Genomic DNA, 19537 nt, shown 5'->3' with positions numbered 1-19537 from the left:
CCACTGAGTTAGGCCAGGGATCGAACCAGCAACCTCATTGTTTCTAGTCGGATTCATTAACCATTGAGCCATGACGGGAACTCCAAAATTCACATATTTTTAAAAGTTGTATTTTTTTTCTTTGTGTTTAGATTTTTTCCTACCTCAGTTTAAGAGATATGATACTATGTGGTCAAGTTAATCGCTCCTGGCTGTCAATGACACAAATGAACTCATTGTGGACTGGTGTAAGTAGATGCTACCTGAAGCTATGTCTTTATTCTGGTTCTTAAAGGAGAGGAGACTGCTTTAAAGCCACCTGTAATCGGGACTATATTCTTCCCTGCTTCAAAACATGAAGCCACAAAAAATAGGTTCATTTGTTTCTCTTTGGTCTAGGCACAAGCCTAAAGGACAAGATTACAAAATAGTTGCTTTAAGAGTATTTTCTAATTTAAGTAGAAGAAACAAATTGAATATTATTTTTGGATTGAAACAAAGCTCCATTATATCTGAGTTAGTTTCAACATTCCCTTACTCAAGAAGCTGCAGAGATAAATTGAGAAAATTCAAGCAAGGCTTCCTGTAGAGCCTGTCATGAGGGCAGCACTGAACAGATATTAGCTACCAGGAGGGGGTAAGATGGCGGAGGAGTAGGACATGGAGCACACTCTTTCCAACAAGTAGATCAGAAATAACATCTACATGTGGAATGATTCTCACAGAACATCTACAGAATGCTGTCAAAAGAGCTCAGATTTCCAAAAGGGCAAGAAAATCCCCACATGGGAAGAAAAACAAGAAGAGACAGAGAGGAATTGGGATGGGATCTGTGAAAGAGGAAAGCTTACTGCACGCTGGGAAGGCTCCTCACTGGTAGGGAGACCTGCCAGGAGAGAGGGGGAGCTTTGGAGCCTCGGAGGAAACTGGTTTGCAGAGGGCAAAGTAGAGTCAGTTGGTACCACCAGCCAGCTGAGGCAGACGGGGACTGGGTGCCGAGGCTGGGGCTTCAGAGGTCATGGCCAGGAAGTGGCCTAGAGTGGGCTGTGAGGAGACAACCAGAGGGAGCTAGGGTGTGATGCACCATAACCAAGGGAGTATGGGAAGAAAACTGAGACTGCTGGAGAGGAAGGCACCAGTGTTGGAGGCGGGGAGAGGGATGGGGCAAGACTGCCCAGAGGTGTTTCTTTCTTCATGTGAAGGCTCTCAGGCCACAGGGCACTACTTGCATGAGCTCCAAGGATGGGTACCAGCCACTGCTGTCCTTTGGACTCCAGAGGTGGGAACAGATCTTTGCCTCCACTGAGGGTCTCACAAACAGGTAACAGTTTCCCTTTCTGGGAAAACATGCGGGGTTGTTGTTGCTGCTACCCTAGAGGGCCTGTGACCAAGACCAGGCACCAAGGTCACCCCCACCTTCCCAGAAGCACACATGGCTTGCACCATGTTCCCAAGGGGTCCCGACTGGGCACAAACCACTGCCCCTGACTCTGAGAGTTTAAATAGTCTGCTGCCATTGCCACCGAGGGTCCTGTGACCAGGCACTGACCTCCGCCTTTACTTCTTCAGGAGCATGTGTGGCCCACAGCCACCACTGCAGGGCCTGCAACCAGATGCCAATTGGTGGCCACTGCCACCAGGGTCAAGAAAGGGTTGTGTAAGCCACTGTCACTTGTCTTGTGGACTATATCCCTAGCTGCTGCCCAGCTCTGAGTGTGTACCTGAGCTGCTACCACTACTGAGAACTCCAGGACCAGACACCAGCTGCACACTTACCATCAATGGGATAATAGCCAGTACACACTGAGGAAAGAGATGACAGGCACCCATACTAAAAACAGCCCTGCAACTAAGGAGAAAGAGCTGAAATCTTGCCTCCCAACTGTGTGAACTGTGGATTTGCACCTCCACTGCTGGCCTTATAAATTCAGCACTGGTAGAACACTTGAATGGACACTGAGTGTTCCCAATTCTGAGACTGGTCTGGCTTTAGCAGCTGTGGGCTCTGTCGGCATGTACATATGGGGGTTGGAAAAGGCCAGAGTCTGAGATGCCTCCATAGATCCCACAGCAGGCCCAAGTGCATGAATAGTGCAGTGCCTGGTCCTCACCTCAGTGGATCTGTGCTGGTGATCTAGTGAAAATAATGCCTGAGAGACACAAAGGCCAATTACAAATATACCCACAGCTAAGGTGTGACTGAGAGCAGTGCCAACAACAATGCACTCTGTGAGTCCACACACTGAGGAAGAGGTGACACAACAGACCACACTCACAGGTGAACAGCTCCAGCAGAGGAATTCTCAGTGAGTCTTTTCCCAGTTGGGGTACTACAAACCAATATACCTTGCACTATAGATCAGAACACAGCTCAGAAACAAATCTGGGGATCTGGGGGCTCCTACTACAATAAGTAGGGGAGCAGATGTTGCCCCTTACAGGGTAGTGAAACCACAGAGCAAACAGAAGGCCCTGTTCAATATCCAGTGCAGGCTCAGGTCACCACAACATCAAGCGCACCTCTTATCAAGGGGATAAAAGCCATCACACACTGAGGAAAGAGGTGACAGGCTGCCTAAAATCATACTGAGCAAATAGCCACCTCTAAAAACCCTCCTTTATATGGCCCTGATCATTAGAGGGACAAGACCCAGCTCCACCAACCAGTGAGAAGGCACCGGTTCCTCAAACCAGGAAGCCTGCCCAAGCCCCTGGGCCAACTTTCTTTTTCTTTAGTAAGAGAAACTAAAACCATGTAGTCTGCAGAAAGGAGACCACAAACATAGAAAGTTAAACAAAATGAGATGACAGAAAAATATGTTTCAGACAAAGGAAAAAGATAAAAACCCACAAAAACAACTAATTGAAGAGGAGATAGGAAATCTACTTGAAAAAAAATTAAGAGTGGACTTCCTGCTATGGCTCAGTGGGTTAAGAGTCTGAATGGAGCTGGCTCAAATCACTATAAAGGTGAGAGTTTGATCTCTGGCCTGGCACAGAGGGTAAAAGGATCCAGCACTGCTGCAGCTGTGGTGTGGGTTGCAGCTGTGGCTTGGGTTTGATCCCTCGCCCAGGAACTTCCATATGGCACTGGTGCAGCCATAAAAAGAAAAAAACAAAACAAAACAGAGTAATGATAGTAAGGATGAAGCAAGATCTTGGAAAAAGAATGGGTGCGGAGTTTCCGTTGTGGCGCAGTGGTGGAGTTCCTGTCATGGTGCAGTGGTTAAGGAATCCAACTAGGAACCATGAGGTTGTGGGTTCGATCTCTGGCCTTGCTCAGGGGGCTAAGGATCCGGCATTGCCGTGAGCTGTGGTGTAGATTGCAGATGTGGCTCGGATCCCATGTTGCTGTGGCTCTGGCGTAGGCCGATGGCTACAGCTCCGATTAGACCCCAGCCTGGGACCCTACATATGCCACAGGAGTGGCCCAAGAAATGGCAAAAAGCCAAAAAAAAAAAAAAAAAGAACCAAAATGTTTTAAAGATGAGAGATGGAAAAGCAAAACTTAAAAAAAAAAAAAAAAGAATAGGTGCACAGATCAAGAAGTTATAAGAAATGTTTAACAAAAAGCTGGAAGATTTTTTTTTTGTCTTTTCTAGGACCGCACCCACAGCATATGGAAGTTCCAAGGCTAGAGGTCTAATCAGAGCTGTAGCCACCAGCCCATACCATAGCCACAGCAACATGGGATCCTTAATCCACTGAGCGAGGACAAGGATAGAACCTGCAACCTCATGGTTCCTAGTTGGATTTGTTAACTGTGGTGCCATGATGGGAACTCCAAAAGCTGGACGATTTAAAGAGCAAGCAAACAGAAATGAATAATACAATAGCTGAAATGAAAAATATACTAGAAGGAATCAACAGCAGAATAAATGAGGCAGAAGAGTGAATTAGTGATGTGGAAAACAGAACTAGTGGAAATCACTATGACAGAAAAGAATAAAGAAAAAAGGAATGAAAAGAAATGAGGACAGTCTAAGAGACCACTGAGACAATATTAAATGTACCAATATTCCCATGATAGGGGTCTCAGAAGGAGAGGAGAAAAAGAAAGGGCCAAGAATATATCTGAAGAGATTATAGCTGAAAATTTTCCTAATATAGAAAGGAAACACTTAAGTAGAGGCATTGCAGAGAGTTCAATACAGGATAAAACCAAGGAGGAATACATTGACATACATATTAATCAAAAACTAAATACAAAGAAAAATATTAAAAGCAACAAGGAAAAAGCAACAAATAACATACAAATGAACCCCCATCAGGTGATCAACTGATTTTTTGACAGGAATGCTATCATCCAGAAGGGAGTGGCAAGAGACATTTAAAGTGATAAAGGGAAAAAACTTTCAACCAAGAATACTTTGCATAGTAAGGCTCTCATTCAGATCTGATGGAGAGACCAAGCTTTACAGACATGCAAAAGCTATAAAAATTTAGCACCATCAAAGCAGCTTTACAACAAATTCTCTAGTTTGAAAAGAAAAAAAAAAAAAGGGCTACAACTAGAAACAAAAAATTATGAATAGGAAAGATTACCAATAAAGGCAAACAAGAAATAAAAGTAGGACATCATCCACAGACAAATATGATATCAAAATCAGCAAACTTGAGAGGAGGAGAGGATGAATGTGGAATATTGAAAATGCATTTGAAATTAAGAGGCCAGCAACTTAAAACAATTTTGTATACATATAGAATGCTATATTAAAATTTAGTGAGAAAACAAATGAGAAACCACAATAGACATACTCATAAAAAAGAAAAAGCAGGAGTTCCTGTTGTGGCGCAGTGGTTAACGAATCCGACTAGGAACCATGAGGTTGCAGGTTCGGTCCCTGCCCTTGCTCAGTGGGTTAGCGATCCGGCATTGCCGTGAGCTGTGGTGTAGGTTGCAGACGCGGCTTGGATCCCGCGTTGCTGTGGCTCTGGCGTAGGCCAGTGGCTACAGCTCCGATTTGACCCCTAGCCTGGGAACCTCCATATGCCGCGGGAGTGGCCCAAGAAATAGCAACAACAACAACAACAACAACAATAACAACAAAAAGACAAAAAAAAAAAAGAAAAAGCAATTCAAATACAACACTCAAAACAGACATTAAATGACAAGAGAAGAGAGCAAAAGAGCAAGGGAAGAAAAAAGCCTAACAATAACAAATCTAAAACCATTAAGAAAATGGCAATAAGTACATACATATGAATAATTACCTTGAAGGTAAATGGACTAAAGGATCTGACCAAAACAAACAAACAAACAAAAAACACAGACTGGCTGAATGGATATGAAAATAAGACATATATACATTTATGCTGTCTACAAGAGACCCACTTCAGACCCAGTGAAACATATGGAATGAAAGTGAGAGAACGGAAGAAGATATTCCATGGAAGTAGAAATCAAAAGAAAGCTGCAGTAGCAATACTCATATCAGACAAAATAGTCTTTAAAATAAAGACTTACAAGACACAAAGAAGAACACTCCCTAACTATCAAGGGATCAATTCAAGAAGAAAATGTATCAACTGTAAATATATATGCACCCAACATAGGAGCACTTCACTTTATAAGGCGACTGATAACAGCCATAAAATGAGAAATTAACAATAACACAATAGTAATGGGGGACTTGAACATCCCACTTTCAGCAATGGACAGATCATCCAGACAGAAAATCAATACAGAAACACAGGTCTTAAATGACACATTATGTCAGTTAGACTTAATGATATTTATAGGACATTTCATCCAAAAGCAGCAGAATATACTTTCTACTCAAATGCACATCAAACATTCTCTAGGATAGATCATATCTTGGGTCACAAATCAAGCCTAGGTAAATTTTAAAAAGTGAAATCATATCAAACATTTTTCTGACCATAACACTGTGAGACTTGAAATCAACCACAGGAAAAACAAAAAAACAAAAAACAAACAAACAAAACCCCAAGAAACACAAACACGTGGAGACCAAACAATATGCTACTAACCAACCAATGGATCACTGAAGAAATCAAAAAGGAAAGCAAACAATACCTAGGCAAATGAAAACAAAAACACAATGATCCAAAACCTATGGGATGCAGCAAAAGCAGTTCTGAGAGGGAAGTTTATAGCAATACAAGGTTACTTCAGGAAACAAACAAACAACAAACAAAAAAGCCTCAAATAAACAACTTAACCTCACACCTAAAGCAAGTAGAGAAAGAAGTACAAACAAAACCCAAAGTGAGTAGAAGGAAAGAAATCATAAATATCAGAGCAGAAATAAATGAAATAGAAACAAAGAAAATAATAGAAAAGATCAATGAAACTAAACGCTAGTAATGTGAAAAGATCAACAAAATTGACAACCAGACTCATCAAGAGAAAAAGGGGGAAGTCTCAAATCAGTAACTTTAGAAATGAAAAAGGAGAACTCTACAACAGAAATACAAAGGATCATAAGAAATACCCAGGATCATAAGGGACAAGCAACTATATGCCAATAAAATGGACAACCTAGAAGAAATGGAAAAATTCTTAGAAAGGTACAATCTTTCTGAACAAGAAAGAAATAGAAAATATGATAGATAAGCCACAAGTACTGCAGTCGAAACTGGGATTAAAAAACTTCCGACAAACATAAGTCCAGGAACAGATGGATTCACAGGCAATATCTTTTTTGGGTGTATCTGTGGCATATGGAAGTTCCTGGGCCAGGGCTTGAACTGGATCTGCAGTGCAGCCTATGCCACAGCCATGGCAACACCAGATCCAAGCTGCATCTGTGACCTATGCTGAAGCTTGCAGCAATGTCGGATGCTTCACCAACTAATCAAGGTCAGGGATCAAACCTGTATCCTCACAGAGACAACATCAGGTCCTTAATGCTCTGAGCCACAACAGGAACTCCCACAGGCAAATTCTGTCCAGGATAGTTAACACCTATCCTTCTGAAACTCTTCCAGAGTATTGCAGAGGAAGGAACACACCCGAACTCATTCTACGAGGCCACCATCATTCTGATACAAAAATCAGACAAAGACACCATAAAAAATGAAATTATAGACCAATATTAGTGATGAATACAGATGCAAAAATCCTCAACAAACTATTAACAAACAATATACAATAATGCACTGAAAGGATCATACACCATGATAAAGCAGGATTATCCCAGGGATGCAAGGATTCTTCAATATATGCAAATCAATCAATGTGGAACACTACATTAACAAACTGAAGATTAAAACTATATGATCGTTCAATAGATTAAGAAAAAGCCTTTGACAAAATTCAACACCCATTTTTGATAAAAATTCTCCAGAAAGTGGGAACAGAGGGAACCTATCTTAATATAATAAAGGCCACATACGACAAATCCACAGCTAACATCATTCTCAATGATGAAAAATGGAAAGCATTTCTGCTAAGACCAGGAACATGAAAAAGATGTCCACTCTCACCACTGTCATTCAGCAGTTTTGGAAGTCTTAGCCATGGCAATTAGAAAGGAAAAAGAAGTAAGTGGAATCCAAATTGTAAAAGAAGAAGTAAAATGTCATTGTTTGCAGACAACATAATACTATACATAGAAAATCCTAAAGATACCACCAGAAAACTACTAGAGCTTATTAATGAATTCAGTAAAGTTGCAGGATACAAAATCAATACACAGTGTATAGGAATCCCTTGCATTCCTATACACTAAAAATTAAAGGTCAGAAACAGAAATTAAGGAAACATTCCCATTAACATTGCATCAAAGAGAATAAGGTACCTAGGAATAAACCTACTTAAAGGGGCAAAAGACCTGTATTCTGAAAACTTAAGATAATGATGAAGGAAACCAAAGATGACATAAACAGAAAGAAATATCATGTTCTTGGACTGGAAGAATCAACATTGTCAAAATGACTGTACTACCCAAGGCAATCTACAGATTCAGAGCAACCCCTATCAAATTACCAATAGCATTTTTCAGAGAACTAGAAGAAAAAAAAATTAAAATTTGTATAGAAACTCAAAAGACCCCTAATAGCCAAAGCAATCTTGGGGAAGAAAAATGGAGCTTGAAGAATTAGGCTACTTGACTTCAGACTTTACTACAAAACTATAGTTGTTAAAAAAGATGGTAATGACACAAAACAGACATATAGATCAATGGAACAGGATAGAAAGCCCAGAGATAAATCCAAATACCTATGGTCAACTAAACTATGACAAGGGAGGCAAGTATATACAATGGAGAAAAGACAGCCTCTTCAATAAGTGGTCCTGGAAAAACTGGACAGCTACATGTAAAAGAATGAAATTAGAACATTCTACCACACCCTGCATGAAAATAAACTCAAAATGGATTGAAGACCTAAATGTAAGGCTGGATAGTATAAAAATCTTAGAGGAAAATATAGGCAAAACACTGTTTGACATAATCTGCAGCAATATTTTTTTGGATCCACTTCCCAGAGCAATGAAAATAAAAACAAAAATAAACAAATGGGACTTGATTAAACTTAAAAGCTTTTGCACAGCAAAGGAAACCATGACAAATAAGCAGAAAGACAATTCACAGAATGGAAGAAAATCTTTGGAAATGAAGCAACTGACAAGGGATTTTATCCAAAATAAATAAACATCTCCTACAGCTTTGTATCCCCCTACAAAACAAAAACAAAAACAAAAACAAAAACAAAAAACCATGCAAACCATGCAATCAAAAAATGGTCAGAAGATCTAAATAGACATTTCTTCAGAGAAGACATATGGATGGCCAAAAAACACATGAAAAGATGCTCAACATCATTATTATTAGAGAAATACAAATCAAAACTACAATGAGATATCACTTCACACCAGTCAGAATGGCCATCATCAAAAAGCCTACAAACAATATATGCTGGAGAGGGTGAGGAGAAAAGGGAACCCTTCTACACTGCTGGTGAGAATATAGGTTGGTGCAACCACTATGGAGGGTTCTAAGAAACTAAAAATAGAACTACCGGCAATCCCATTCTTGGGCGTATAACTAGAAAAAACTATAATTTGGAAAGATACACGCACCCCAATGTTCAGCGCAGCACTCTTTTTATAGCCAAGACATGGAAGCAACCTAAATGTCCATCAGCAGAGGACTGGATAAAGGTGATGTGGTACATATAAACAATGGAATAATACTCAGTCATAAAAAGAAATAATGCCATTTGCAGCAACATGGATGCTTCCAGACCATACTAAGTGAAGTGAGACAAATATATGAGATATACACACTCATATACTTCATACTAAATGAAGTGAGACAAAGACAAATATATGAGATCACTAATATGTAGGATCTAATGAAATATATAAAAAAAACCTTATTCACAAAACAGAAACAGACTCAAAGCTTTCAAAACCAAATTTATGGTTACCAAAGGAGAAACATTGTGGGGAGGGATGGATTGGTAGTTTGGGATTGGCATATACACACTACTATATACACAATCAATTGGTAGTAAGGACCTATTATATAGCTTGCAGAAATCTATACAATACTCTGTGACAGTATACATGGGGAAAGAATATGAAAAAGAATGGCTATATATGTATATGTATGGCTGATTCACTTTACTGTATATCCAAAACTAACATAACACTGTAAGGCACATACACACCAATAAAACTTATTGAAAAAATAAATTTTTAAAAAATATTATGAGTTTAAAAAATATAACAAAACAGCACAAGATATGGAGTAAAGGAAAAAAAAAGCATGAAATAGGGTTAAACTATGCAACATGTAAACAAAGTTTCTTTGGTAATTCTTAGTGTGTTTGTAAGCACATGGACACACAAACACTCAGGCATTCTCTAATGTGGTTTCCTAGGCCAGTACCTCTATCCATTCTATGTCATTGTCATATTTTTGTACTATTCTCATAAACCAGGACATGCCTGTATTGTCATTCCAAAGAAGACACTGGATGGTAGGTCTTAGCCAACAATGAAAGTTAAGCATGTGTTATCCCTGATGATCATTCTTTATCTTGGATGATTTCCTTAATCTCAACAATTTTGATCATTTGTTCCATCAACATATGTTGCAGTAGCAACATTTTCCCTGTCACCTAAGTCCAGTCAACAGCTGGCTTCACCATCCCTCCTTGATTGCTATTGATTGGAGGACTAATGATATCATGACTGACCTATGACTAGATGGAGGGGCTATTCTGCAGAAACTGTGACAAAGAAACTAAAAGGAGTTGGCAGGTATCAGGCAATCTGGCTCCATAAGTCAGCTCAGCAGCTTTACATCCCATTCTTGGCTATACTGTTCTGCTCTCACCTTGTGCAGCAATGGTAAGAAGAAAATGTGCCTCTGTCTTAGTTAACCCATCTTAGCTATGAACTTTGGTATTCTTCTCTTCAACATATTTTTAGTTGAAGGCTCATTTGAAGGAATTGTTAAAGCAGACTGCTAGTTGCTGCCCCCAGAGTTTCTGACACAGTAGGTCAAAGATGGGGTTTAAGAACTGCTATTTTCAACAGTTCCTGGGTGATGCTGATGGTCTCAGGACCACAGTGAGGACCACTGATTTAAAGTAATAAACTCTTACTTATGTGACAGATTGGGGTGCTACTTTTTCCTTTGGAAAACCAGTAAAGAAGGAAAAAATGAATCCAAATGGTCTGGAAGAGAAAGAATATGTATAACATTGGAATCAGGACAAATCTTGCAGAAGCCTGGCAGAAAAAGCCAACACTTCTGCCCAGAGACCTCACTGGGTAAAGATGGAGAAAATAGGAGCACGTGGCAGTGAAGAACAAAGCCAAGAAAAGAAGTTAATGTTCAGCAGAGTCCCCATCGTGGCTCAGTGGAAATGAATCTGAATAGTATCCATGAGGATGAGGGTTTGATCTCTGGCCTTGCTTAGTGGGTTAAGGATCTGGTGTTGCTGTGAGCTGTGGTGTAGGTCGCAGATGTGGCTTGGATCTGGCATTGCTGATGTTATGGCATAGGCCAGAGGCCTTAATTGTGAATGCCTGAACGTGGTACAACTATAACAAACATTTTAGCAGAAAGAACACTTCTGTTCAGAAAGCAAGGAGAAACTGGATGTTTATAAACTTAACTTTTTTAGCTGAAAGAAATTGTTATTATGCTATTGTTTATCAACCAGCCCTGGCCATTCAGAGCTCACCTAAACCTCTTTGCTCTTCAATTTTATATACACTCAGCCAGGTACACTCAGGTTATCTTTCTTTTACTCTAGAACTACCTCTTCCAAATTAATTGGAATAGTTCCTCTTCAAAACAATGACTCAAAGCATAGTTTGTAGTCATTAAGAAAGAAGCCAGCACACATTAATACTGAACCCAGGAAGAGTCATTGACATTGAAGTAGTGGGCAGCTTTGGGGCTCATCTGGAATGATGGGGGCGCCTCCTGGCCACTCTGAGAAAACTGACTCTGTTGGGGTGTGGATGCGAGATCCCTGCCCTCCCAGCTGTCAACCTGGAGTGGACATTTAGACATTTGTAATTAAACCTGGGAAGGACCATGAAAGAAAAGAGTCTTATTTGTAATTAAACCTGGGAATGACCACAAAATCCCAAACCAGAAGAAACGATGATAAAGAAATTTTAGTCCTTTGATGCCTTAAAAATATTTATAAATTTTATATGCAAAAAATATTTCTCACTTCCAAATGTTTTTGTTTATTCTTTTAGATTGATTTTTCTACTGTAAAAAATATTATCACAGATAAATATGTAGTGTCTACTTTGCAAAGGTGGCGTCTAAATGTGTTACGCTTGAATTTTTGTGGCTGTGTTCTCCGAATGAAAACTTTGAGATCTGTCAGTAAGTATGTTTGTGACAACTGTTTGTCTTGTTTTCCTGTAATGAAATGAAACAAATATAAGGAAAACTCTAAATAAAATGGAAACTTCAATTACAGTCTTAGGCCAGAAGAATGTCTATTAAAGCTATTTAAAAGTCCTATAATATAGTCAGCTCTTACTGGATTGTATGTCCTGGGAGTTGATCCTTTGTTCATTATTATTGACTTTTTTTTTTTTTTTTTGGTCTAGCATTTGTCTGGAATATATATGTATTTATACACCATTAATTTATCCACTACAATGGATTAAAAACATAAGAACATATTCTCCTTTAAGAAATTCTAAGTATAGACAGTAGAAGCAAAAATCTACTTTTCTCTCAAATCCATTCATTTACCCAATGGTACTCGATGCTATCAATTTTTCTGTTTTTCTAAAATACATTTATGTATTGATTAAAAGTACACAATTTTAACATGAAAGGGATCATATTGTTTAATGTTTTCTTTTATGTCCTGGAAATCTTTTCATGTCAGTATATATAGAGCTACTAAATGATTTATTTATTTTTATGGCCACACCCACAGCATATGGAAATTCCCAGGCCAGAGATTGAACCTGAGCCACAGCTTTGACCTATGCTGCACTGAGACAATGTTGGATCCTTTACACCACTGCTCCAGGCCAGGGATCAAACCTGCACCTCTGCAGCAACCTGAGCTGCTGTAGTTGGATGCTTCTTGCTCTCTTTCCTTGTGATTTGATGATTATCTTTGGTGTTATATTTGGATTTTTTAAAAATAATTTTTGATTATAGATTTTTGATTTGTGGTTACCATGAGGTATATATATATATATAGCAATTTTCATATATATTTGACTAAGTTGCTAATTTCTTAAATTTGAACACATTTAAACAACTCTGCATTTTTACTCCCAAGTTTGTTTTTGAAATCATAGTTTATACTTCTTTGTTTTGTCTCTTAATTATTTATTGCTCTTTTCCAACCGTCCTGAGGCATATGGAGTTCCTGGGACAGGGATCACATCATATTTGAGTTGCAGCCTAAGCCACAGCTACAGCAATGCTGGATCCTTAACCCACTGTGCCCAGCCAGAGATCGAACCTGCATCCCAGCACTCTCAAGATACTGCTGATCGCATTGCACCACAGCAGGAACTCCTTAACTATTTATTGTTAATAGAGATGATTATTACTACTTTTGTCTTTTAGCCTTCCAAGTTTAGAAATGGTTGATGTACTACCTTTACTTTATATATGTATTTACCAATGAGACTTTTCCTTTTGTAATTTTCATATTACATAAAGACCAGTTGTGGTCTTTTCTTTTCCACTTAGTCAAATTTCTTGAACATTTCTTGTAAACCCAATTTCTTTTGGCTTTTGCTTGTGTAACTCCTGATCTTTTCTTTAAATATGAATGATAGCCTTGCTGAGTAGATTGATTTTCCTTTCGCCATTTTAAATATATCATGCCACTCCCTTCTGGCATACAGAATTTATGCTGAAAAGTGAGTTGATGGTCTTATGGGAATTCCCTTATATATTATTTGCTGTTTTCCCTTGCTGCTCTTAAGATTCTCCCTTTAATGTTTGCCATTTAGATTATAATGTATATTGGTGTGGACCTCACTGAGTGTGTCTTATTGGGACTCTCTGCTTCCTGGACCTGGATGTCTGTTTCCTTTCCCAGGTTAGGGAAGTTTTCACCTATGATGCCTTCAAATAAGTTTTCTGCCCTTTTCTCTTTTCTCCTTCTGGGACGCCCTATAATGTGAATGTTAGTACAGTTGATGAAGTTCCAGAAATTTTTTTTTTTATTGAGATTGGGTGATTACCACTATTCTGTCTTTCAGTTCTTTGATTAGTTCCTATCATCTATCTATGGTAGATTCCTTGTAGAATATTTTTTATATCAGTTATTGTATTCCTCAGCTCTGTTTGGTTCTTTGTTTTTCTAACTCTGTTAAACTTTCTACTGTGTTCATCCATTCTTCTAATTCACAGAGCACCTTTAGATCATTATTTTTTGGGTATCTTATTTAATTTCTTCACTTAATTCTTCTTCTGGAGTTTTGTTTCTTCATTTGGTGCATACTCCTTCATCTCATTTTGCCTAATTCTCTGTTTTTATTTCTATGTGTTTGGTAAATTTGTTATACTTGCTAATTTTAGAGAAGTGGCCTCATGTGGGAGATGTCCCATGGGGCCCAGTAGAACACTCTTCTATGATCACTAGATTTAAATGCTCTAGGGCTGCCCCCTAAGACCAGTGTGGGCCCTTCTTCTGAGGCTGGACCAACTGTAGTAGGCAGTCTTGAAGACATGGCTGGTTCCTGTCCGGTTGGTTGCCAGGCCCTGTCTAGTTCAATGGATGCCAGCCTGCTGGGTTAATTGTGAGGCTTGGGAGGTCCTGCATTTGGTGCTGGTCCACTAACGGGTGGGGCTGGTTCCTGCTCTGGCTTGCTGTGTGGCCTGGGAGGTCCTGTGGCTGGTGTCCCCTACCTGATAGGTGGGACCATTTCCCAGAGTTTCTTGCTACAGGCCCTAGGAAAGCCTGGTTGCCATAGATTATTTAATAAAATCACTGGTCATTTCTTGAGTGTATCAAAGATAAAACAACAATCTCAGAGATGTTTCAGCTTTTCCGTTTCCCAGCCCAGCTTAGGTCAGTTGATTTATTGATGTATCTAAAGTTACATACATTTCTGTTGAGAAGTCTTTCTCACTTTTCGTTATATTGAAGATAAATAATGGCTGATTTTGGGGGGGCTGTTTGGCTGAGTAGCCCAAGAGCTATACTTACAATCCTTATGCACACAAATTTTAAAAGAAACTTTACTTTAAAATACTAGTCTCTTAAAATGTTTAAAAGGCAGATGAGGGCAAGGCTAGGAAATGCTTGTTAAAATATTTTGACAGTTAAATGTGCAGAGTATAAGATGAAATGCTTTAGCATACATTTGGCAAGAGTAAAAACACAGTGATTTTTGTTTAAGTTCAGCAGTTGTGTTGTTGGGCCTGAGCAAAAGAGATGATTAGAGGTAAGAAGTCCCACTTGACTGCAGTTTTTTTTTTTTTTTTCCCACTCACAATGATTGGTAAGATGTGAGCAGTTCAGCAAAAGCTTGATTTGTAAATACTTCTAAAGCTGCATTTTTATGTTTCTGGAATTCATAGGATATAATATTGAAACTTTTTTGAATAGAAATTATAAAGTAATTTGTGTTTTCCCACAATATTATGTTATTTTTACTCATTGTCTCACTGATACTGTTTTCTTACACTGTTGACTGATACATATTACATGTCCCCATCCACTCACCAACACTCTATCTCCTGGCAAACAAGCCCCATCTCACAGAATTTAGACAAGTAGGTTCTCATTACTGAATTGCTTCTGTTTGCCAGAACAGGAGACTTGTTCGGGTTTCTCAGAAACAGATGTTAATTGATCCAGGGCGTAAACTCCAGAGGGGGATGGTTAGTAAGTGAAAAATCTGAACCATTCAATGTTAAATATCTTTCCCAAATAATCCGGAATTAGGTCAGACCTAACTCAGGTTTAGGAGTCAGAGGACTTAAGCTTGTAGTAAACCTTATTTACTTCAGAAAAAATCAGAGAATCTTAAAACTAATTGAAAAAAAAACACACTTGGATAATTGGGTAAAAACGCAAGTGATATTTAAACATATATGCTCAAATATGCAAAATAGGTAGATCTCAGGATTGTAATATGTTTGACTACCATAAAATATATTTAAAATTTTTTTCTGAATTTCATTATCTACTGAACAGAAGGAAGGTCCAAAGGCAAATTATTAAATGATTAAGTAAGAAATTGGCAGAAGAGGAAGTATATAATTGTTCATTCCATCATTGATCAACCATGATTCCCTGAAAAAGTATAAACTCTGATATAGAAAAAGAGCAAATTTTAAGGGTTCAAAAATGTATTTCGATTTTGGCCCTGGGAGATATTAGCAATTCTAAATGACTTACTTTTGGATGGTCCAGGTCAATTTCTATTGTGATGTGTTCCAGAGTTTTATTTCCAAATAGGTCAGTAGGGATGATCCTGAATATAAAAATCAACCAATAAAATTCCCAACTAGCCTCCAAAAATTAAACCAGAGAGTAACTTAGGCCTTTGTCTGAATTATATTTAATAACTTTATTCTTTCCAGAACCTTCATGCCCCCATTGTGTGCCCCCATCTCCTACTGAGGTCTCACCTAGGCTTTCTCCACCATCAACTCTTGGATATTTAAGTCTTGTGTCCCTAATATTCCACCTGGAGTGCTCATGAACAAGAAGTGATGTATTACATTTCTCTGGTAATCCTTCAGATTCAACAGCTGCTTTTAATACCTCATAGTGAATAATGTGAGAATCTGTATTGAGAATCAGTATCTCTAAGTCTCTACCCTGACCCAAACCACTGGTAAAATGGGCAGAGCACTTAGAATCTTATGATCCAGAGTTATTTCATGAACTGCCAGCTGCAGCAATTCTTCCAGCCTCCCACTCTCTTGGTTTCCTAAAAATATTAACACAGATTTAACTGACTTGACCCAAAGACTATCTCTTGCCCTCATAGGTGTGTCAGGAGAAAATACCTATTTTCTTTTAGTGTCTGTTTCTGGAAATTCTGATGTGAGACAGCTATGGTTAAAGGTAACTTTCAGAGTGCTCTGTAGCCTTGCACAGCACAAAGGACTTAGGTGGACCTGAATCCCGGTTCTGCCACCTGCCAGTTCTGTGGCTTCATCCAAGTTACCAACTCTCTAAGCCTTGGATTCCTCATGTAGAAAAGGCAGATAATATTATGTACTTTGGAGGGAACTGTTGAGAATTAGAACTAGATTATGTGAAGCTCTTAGTACAGTGTCTGGCCTCTAGTAAGTGCTTAAGAAATGCTCAATACTATTTGTTAAAACATGGAAATATACTCCAGCTCAGTGGGAAAAGGAAATCTGCATAAAAAGAAAAAGCGGGATTTCTAATCATATATATGTATTTCTTTTCATCTTATTTTTCAAATAGTATAGTATCATCAAAAGTACAAACTAGTAGATCAGTCTTCAGGTACTTCCCCCCTCTTTCTGGTGATTGTTTCTCTAGGTGAGCTAATTTTAACCTGCAACCCAAATCAAGGGGCTTTTCTTTGGGTATGATCTCCTCCTTCTGATATCACTTCCTTTATTATTTCTTCTTCACCCCAAATCCTGACCCTGAATCCTAATTTCATTCTGTCTTATGCTCCTTGACACAGTAGCTTAGCAAGAAGGGCTCAGACCCTTCCCACTGATAGGTGGCTTTGTAGTCTGAACTCTGTTAAAAAAAACCCAGTGTTGTTGTTTCCACATTTACTATGTTTATACCTGTTCAGAGCTCATGATTCACACCATCTACACCTGCTTCTCAGAGTCCCATCTTCTGACCAGCCTCTAATATTCTCAGATTCTTGACTTATTGCTTGTGACAATGCTCCTTCAGGTCTAGCTTGACAGTTTTTTGCAAGGATCAGTGAAAAGTAGTTCAGAATTTGGGTTTACTGGGACCTCATTTTGGAGTGCACAGGAATCAGAAATGGAAATGTATTCAATGCATAAGCTGACTTACTGAAAAAAAAGTTGGGGGAGGGGCAGAGGGGAGAGAATAACATTTTATTATTACTAAGCACTCCTATTCTTCATTATGATCATCTTTAGGTATATACAGGCAGCTCTTAAAAGGCATGTAAAAATGAACAGTTTTTTTTTATTATTTTCAAAAGCAGTAAAAACATTTATACAGGACCTTATGAAATTCTAATGCCATTATTAGGACCCAACACAATTTACCAGTGGCTGTTTTGCAAACAGGCAGGCAAGCAGGATGAGAGTATTCCCTTGATTACTATATTGTTACAATAATTAAGGGAATCTTCCTTTAGCTGGATAATCCTGCATAAATAGATAACAGTTAATCCAACATGTAAACATGCGATTTTCCAACACCAGTATAGCAAAGACAAAACTAGTTGCAACCAGAACAATTACTAAGTTATCCCACAATGGTGATTCTTACACTTTGCTTCTTTGCTGTGTAATCCTTATGTATTTTTTCCCATTCATCATCTTCCGAATCCTGGTCAAATGTTTCAGGGTATGCTGGTAATTTGTCCTTGGGGCATTCTTCATAGTAACTCCGGACATATTTCCCCACAAACCACCCTTTGTATTCTTCAGGCATCTTGCATTCCAGGCCATTATATTGCACGTTGTAGTGGTGCTTTAACCAGTAGTAGAGGTAGTGGATGTTGTAGTCACATCTCCAAGGATTATCTCTGAGCCACAAGAGTTTCAAAAAATACAGGTCTTCTAGTACTCCATAGTCAAAGTTCTGCAGACTGTTATTTGATAAATCTAACTCTTGTAGATGTGTGAGTCCTAAAAAAGCAGCTAGAAACAGAAAATACTTATTAAGCCAATTAGTAATTGAGTTAAATGTACTGTGTATTATAAGGACAAATATAAATTAAAAATAAGAGACAATCTCGGAGTTCCTGTTGTAGCTCAGCAGAAACGAACCCAACGAGTATCCATGAAGATGTGGCTTCAATCCCTGGCCCAACTCAGTGGGTTAAGGATCCACTGTTTCCTTGAGAGCTGTGGTGTAGGTCACAGATGCAGCTCAGATTGTGCATTGCTGTGGGTATGGCATAGGCCAGTAGCTGTAGCTCTCATTCAACCCCTGGCCCAGGAACTTTCTGGGAGAGGGAGAGAGAGAGAGGACTTAATCTCTCTGTTGATAAAAAAGGAAAAGGTATCTCTTTCCTCCTTTTTCTCAGAGTTCTTACTTTAGAAAATTTGTAAGTACTATCTCTTCTCTTTGAAATGTACACCTATCTTTTAGAAGACTTAAAGAGGACTTTTTCAGTTTTATGAGGAATGCCTTTCTAAAAACTTCTTCTTAAGAGACTTTCTTAAGAACCCATTTCTCTTTGAAAGCATCAAGGAGGATAACAGCCCTGTCTCCCAGTTTCTGTGGGAGGGTAGGGGCCTTGTTCCAAATTGCAAAACTACCTCCTGTCATAAAGACAGAAGTTTGTTTTCCTCTTGATAAAGCCAATTAGGTAAGAGAGATGGCCACTCAATTACTGGGTAAGGTTAGAATGAACTATGTTTCACAAATGTGCTGTCAAGTCTTCTTCCTTAAGGACTAGTTATCATTTATCCTGAAAACACATATGTATTGTGTTTTATCTGCTTAAAAGGATGATATTTCTTTCTGTCTTTTCAATCTCTTAGCAGATTGTCTGTGATGTACATCACATTCTGGTTTAATGCTTATTCAATAATAAAAGAGTCTTCTTTTCTCTACTTCTTTTGCAGAGAGGTTTTCTGTATTGGGTGAATATTTCAGTTTTAATTATATTTCCCTAACAGTATATATGTCTAAATGGAAAATCCTGAAATATATTTTTACTCAAAGATTTCCCCTTGATTAAATTGACTAGAATACAATTTTTTATTTGAAAAATCAGTTTTAAGTTAGCTTTCTAAAAGAAATTATTTTGTGCTTACGTATATTTTTTGTACTTACTAGAACAATGCCACAAAAAAGGCATGAATTAGGAAAATATTTCAAATGTAAGACATAAGTGCATAAAAAATGAGAAATGTGGTTGGTGGTGATTTGATAGCTCACCAGGATATAAGTAAACTCTGGAAATGCC

The 19537-nt window shown here is 38.5% G+C and overlaps 2 protein-coding genes across 4 annotated transcripts in view; one reads left to right on the top strand and one right to left on the bottom strand.

Moving 5' to 3' along the window:
• FBXL13 (F-box and leucine rich repeat protein 13) overlaps positions 1-19537 on the top strand; it is a 204748-nt gene that overhangs the window by 67582 nt on the left and 117629 nt on the right. Inside the window, exons 8-9 of the mRNA XM_013979811.3 lie at positions 132-227; positions 11678-11810. Coding sequence (XP_013835265.2) covers positions 132-227; positions 11678-11810 — 229 coding nt within the window. The remainder of the gene's footprint in view (positions 1-131; positions 228-11677; positions 11811-19537) is intronic.
• Positions 1-19537, bottom strand: part of LRRC17 (leucine rich repeat containing 17) — a 54649-nt gene that overhangs the window by 5653 nt on the left and 29459 nt on the right. Inside the window, exons 4-6 of one of the 3 annotated variants that reach the window (XR_014816059.1) lie at positions 17887-18260; positions 17199-17438; positions 15817-15892 (exon numbers count right to left, since the gene is read on the bottom strand). Coding sequence is in view for 2 of the 3 variants with exons in the window: in XM_013979815.3 (XP_013835269.1) it covers positions 17863-18260 (398 nt within the window). In the remaining variant the exon portion in view is untranslated. Of the gene's footprint in view, positions 1-15400; positions 17439-17557; positions 18261-19537 lie in introns of those variants that run through there. The other 2 variants (XM_084977442.1, XM_013979815.3) reach the window with 2 other exon arrangements.

This window comes from Sus scrofa, chromosome 9, assembly GCF_054392235.1.
Source record: "Sus scrofa isolate SSC_HxYL_T2T_F1_AM1 chromosome 9, Sscrofa_HxYL_maternal_Yorkshire_Landrace_v2.0, whole genome shotgun sequence".
NCBI classification, from domain to species: domain Eukaryota; kingdom Metazoa; phylum Chordata; class Mammalia; order Artiodactyla; family Suidae; genus Sus; species Sus scrofa.
This window is presented reverse-complemented; position numbering and strand designations above follow the sequence as displayed.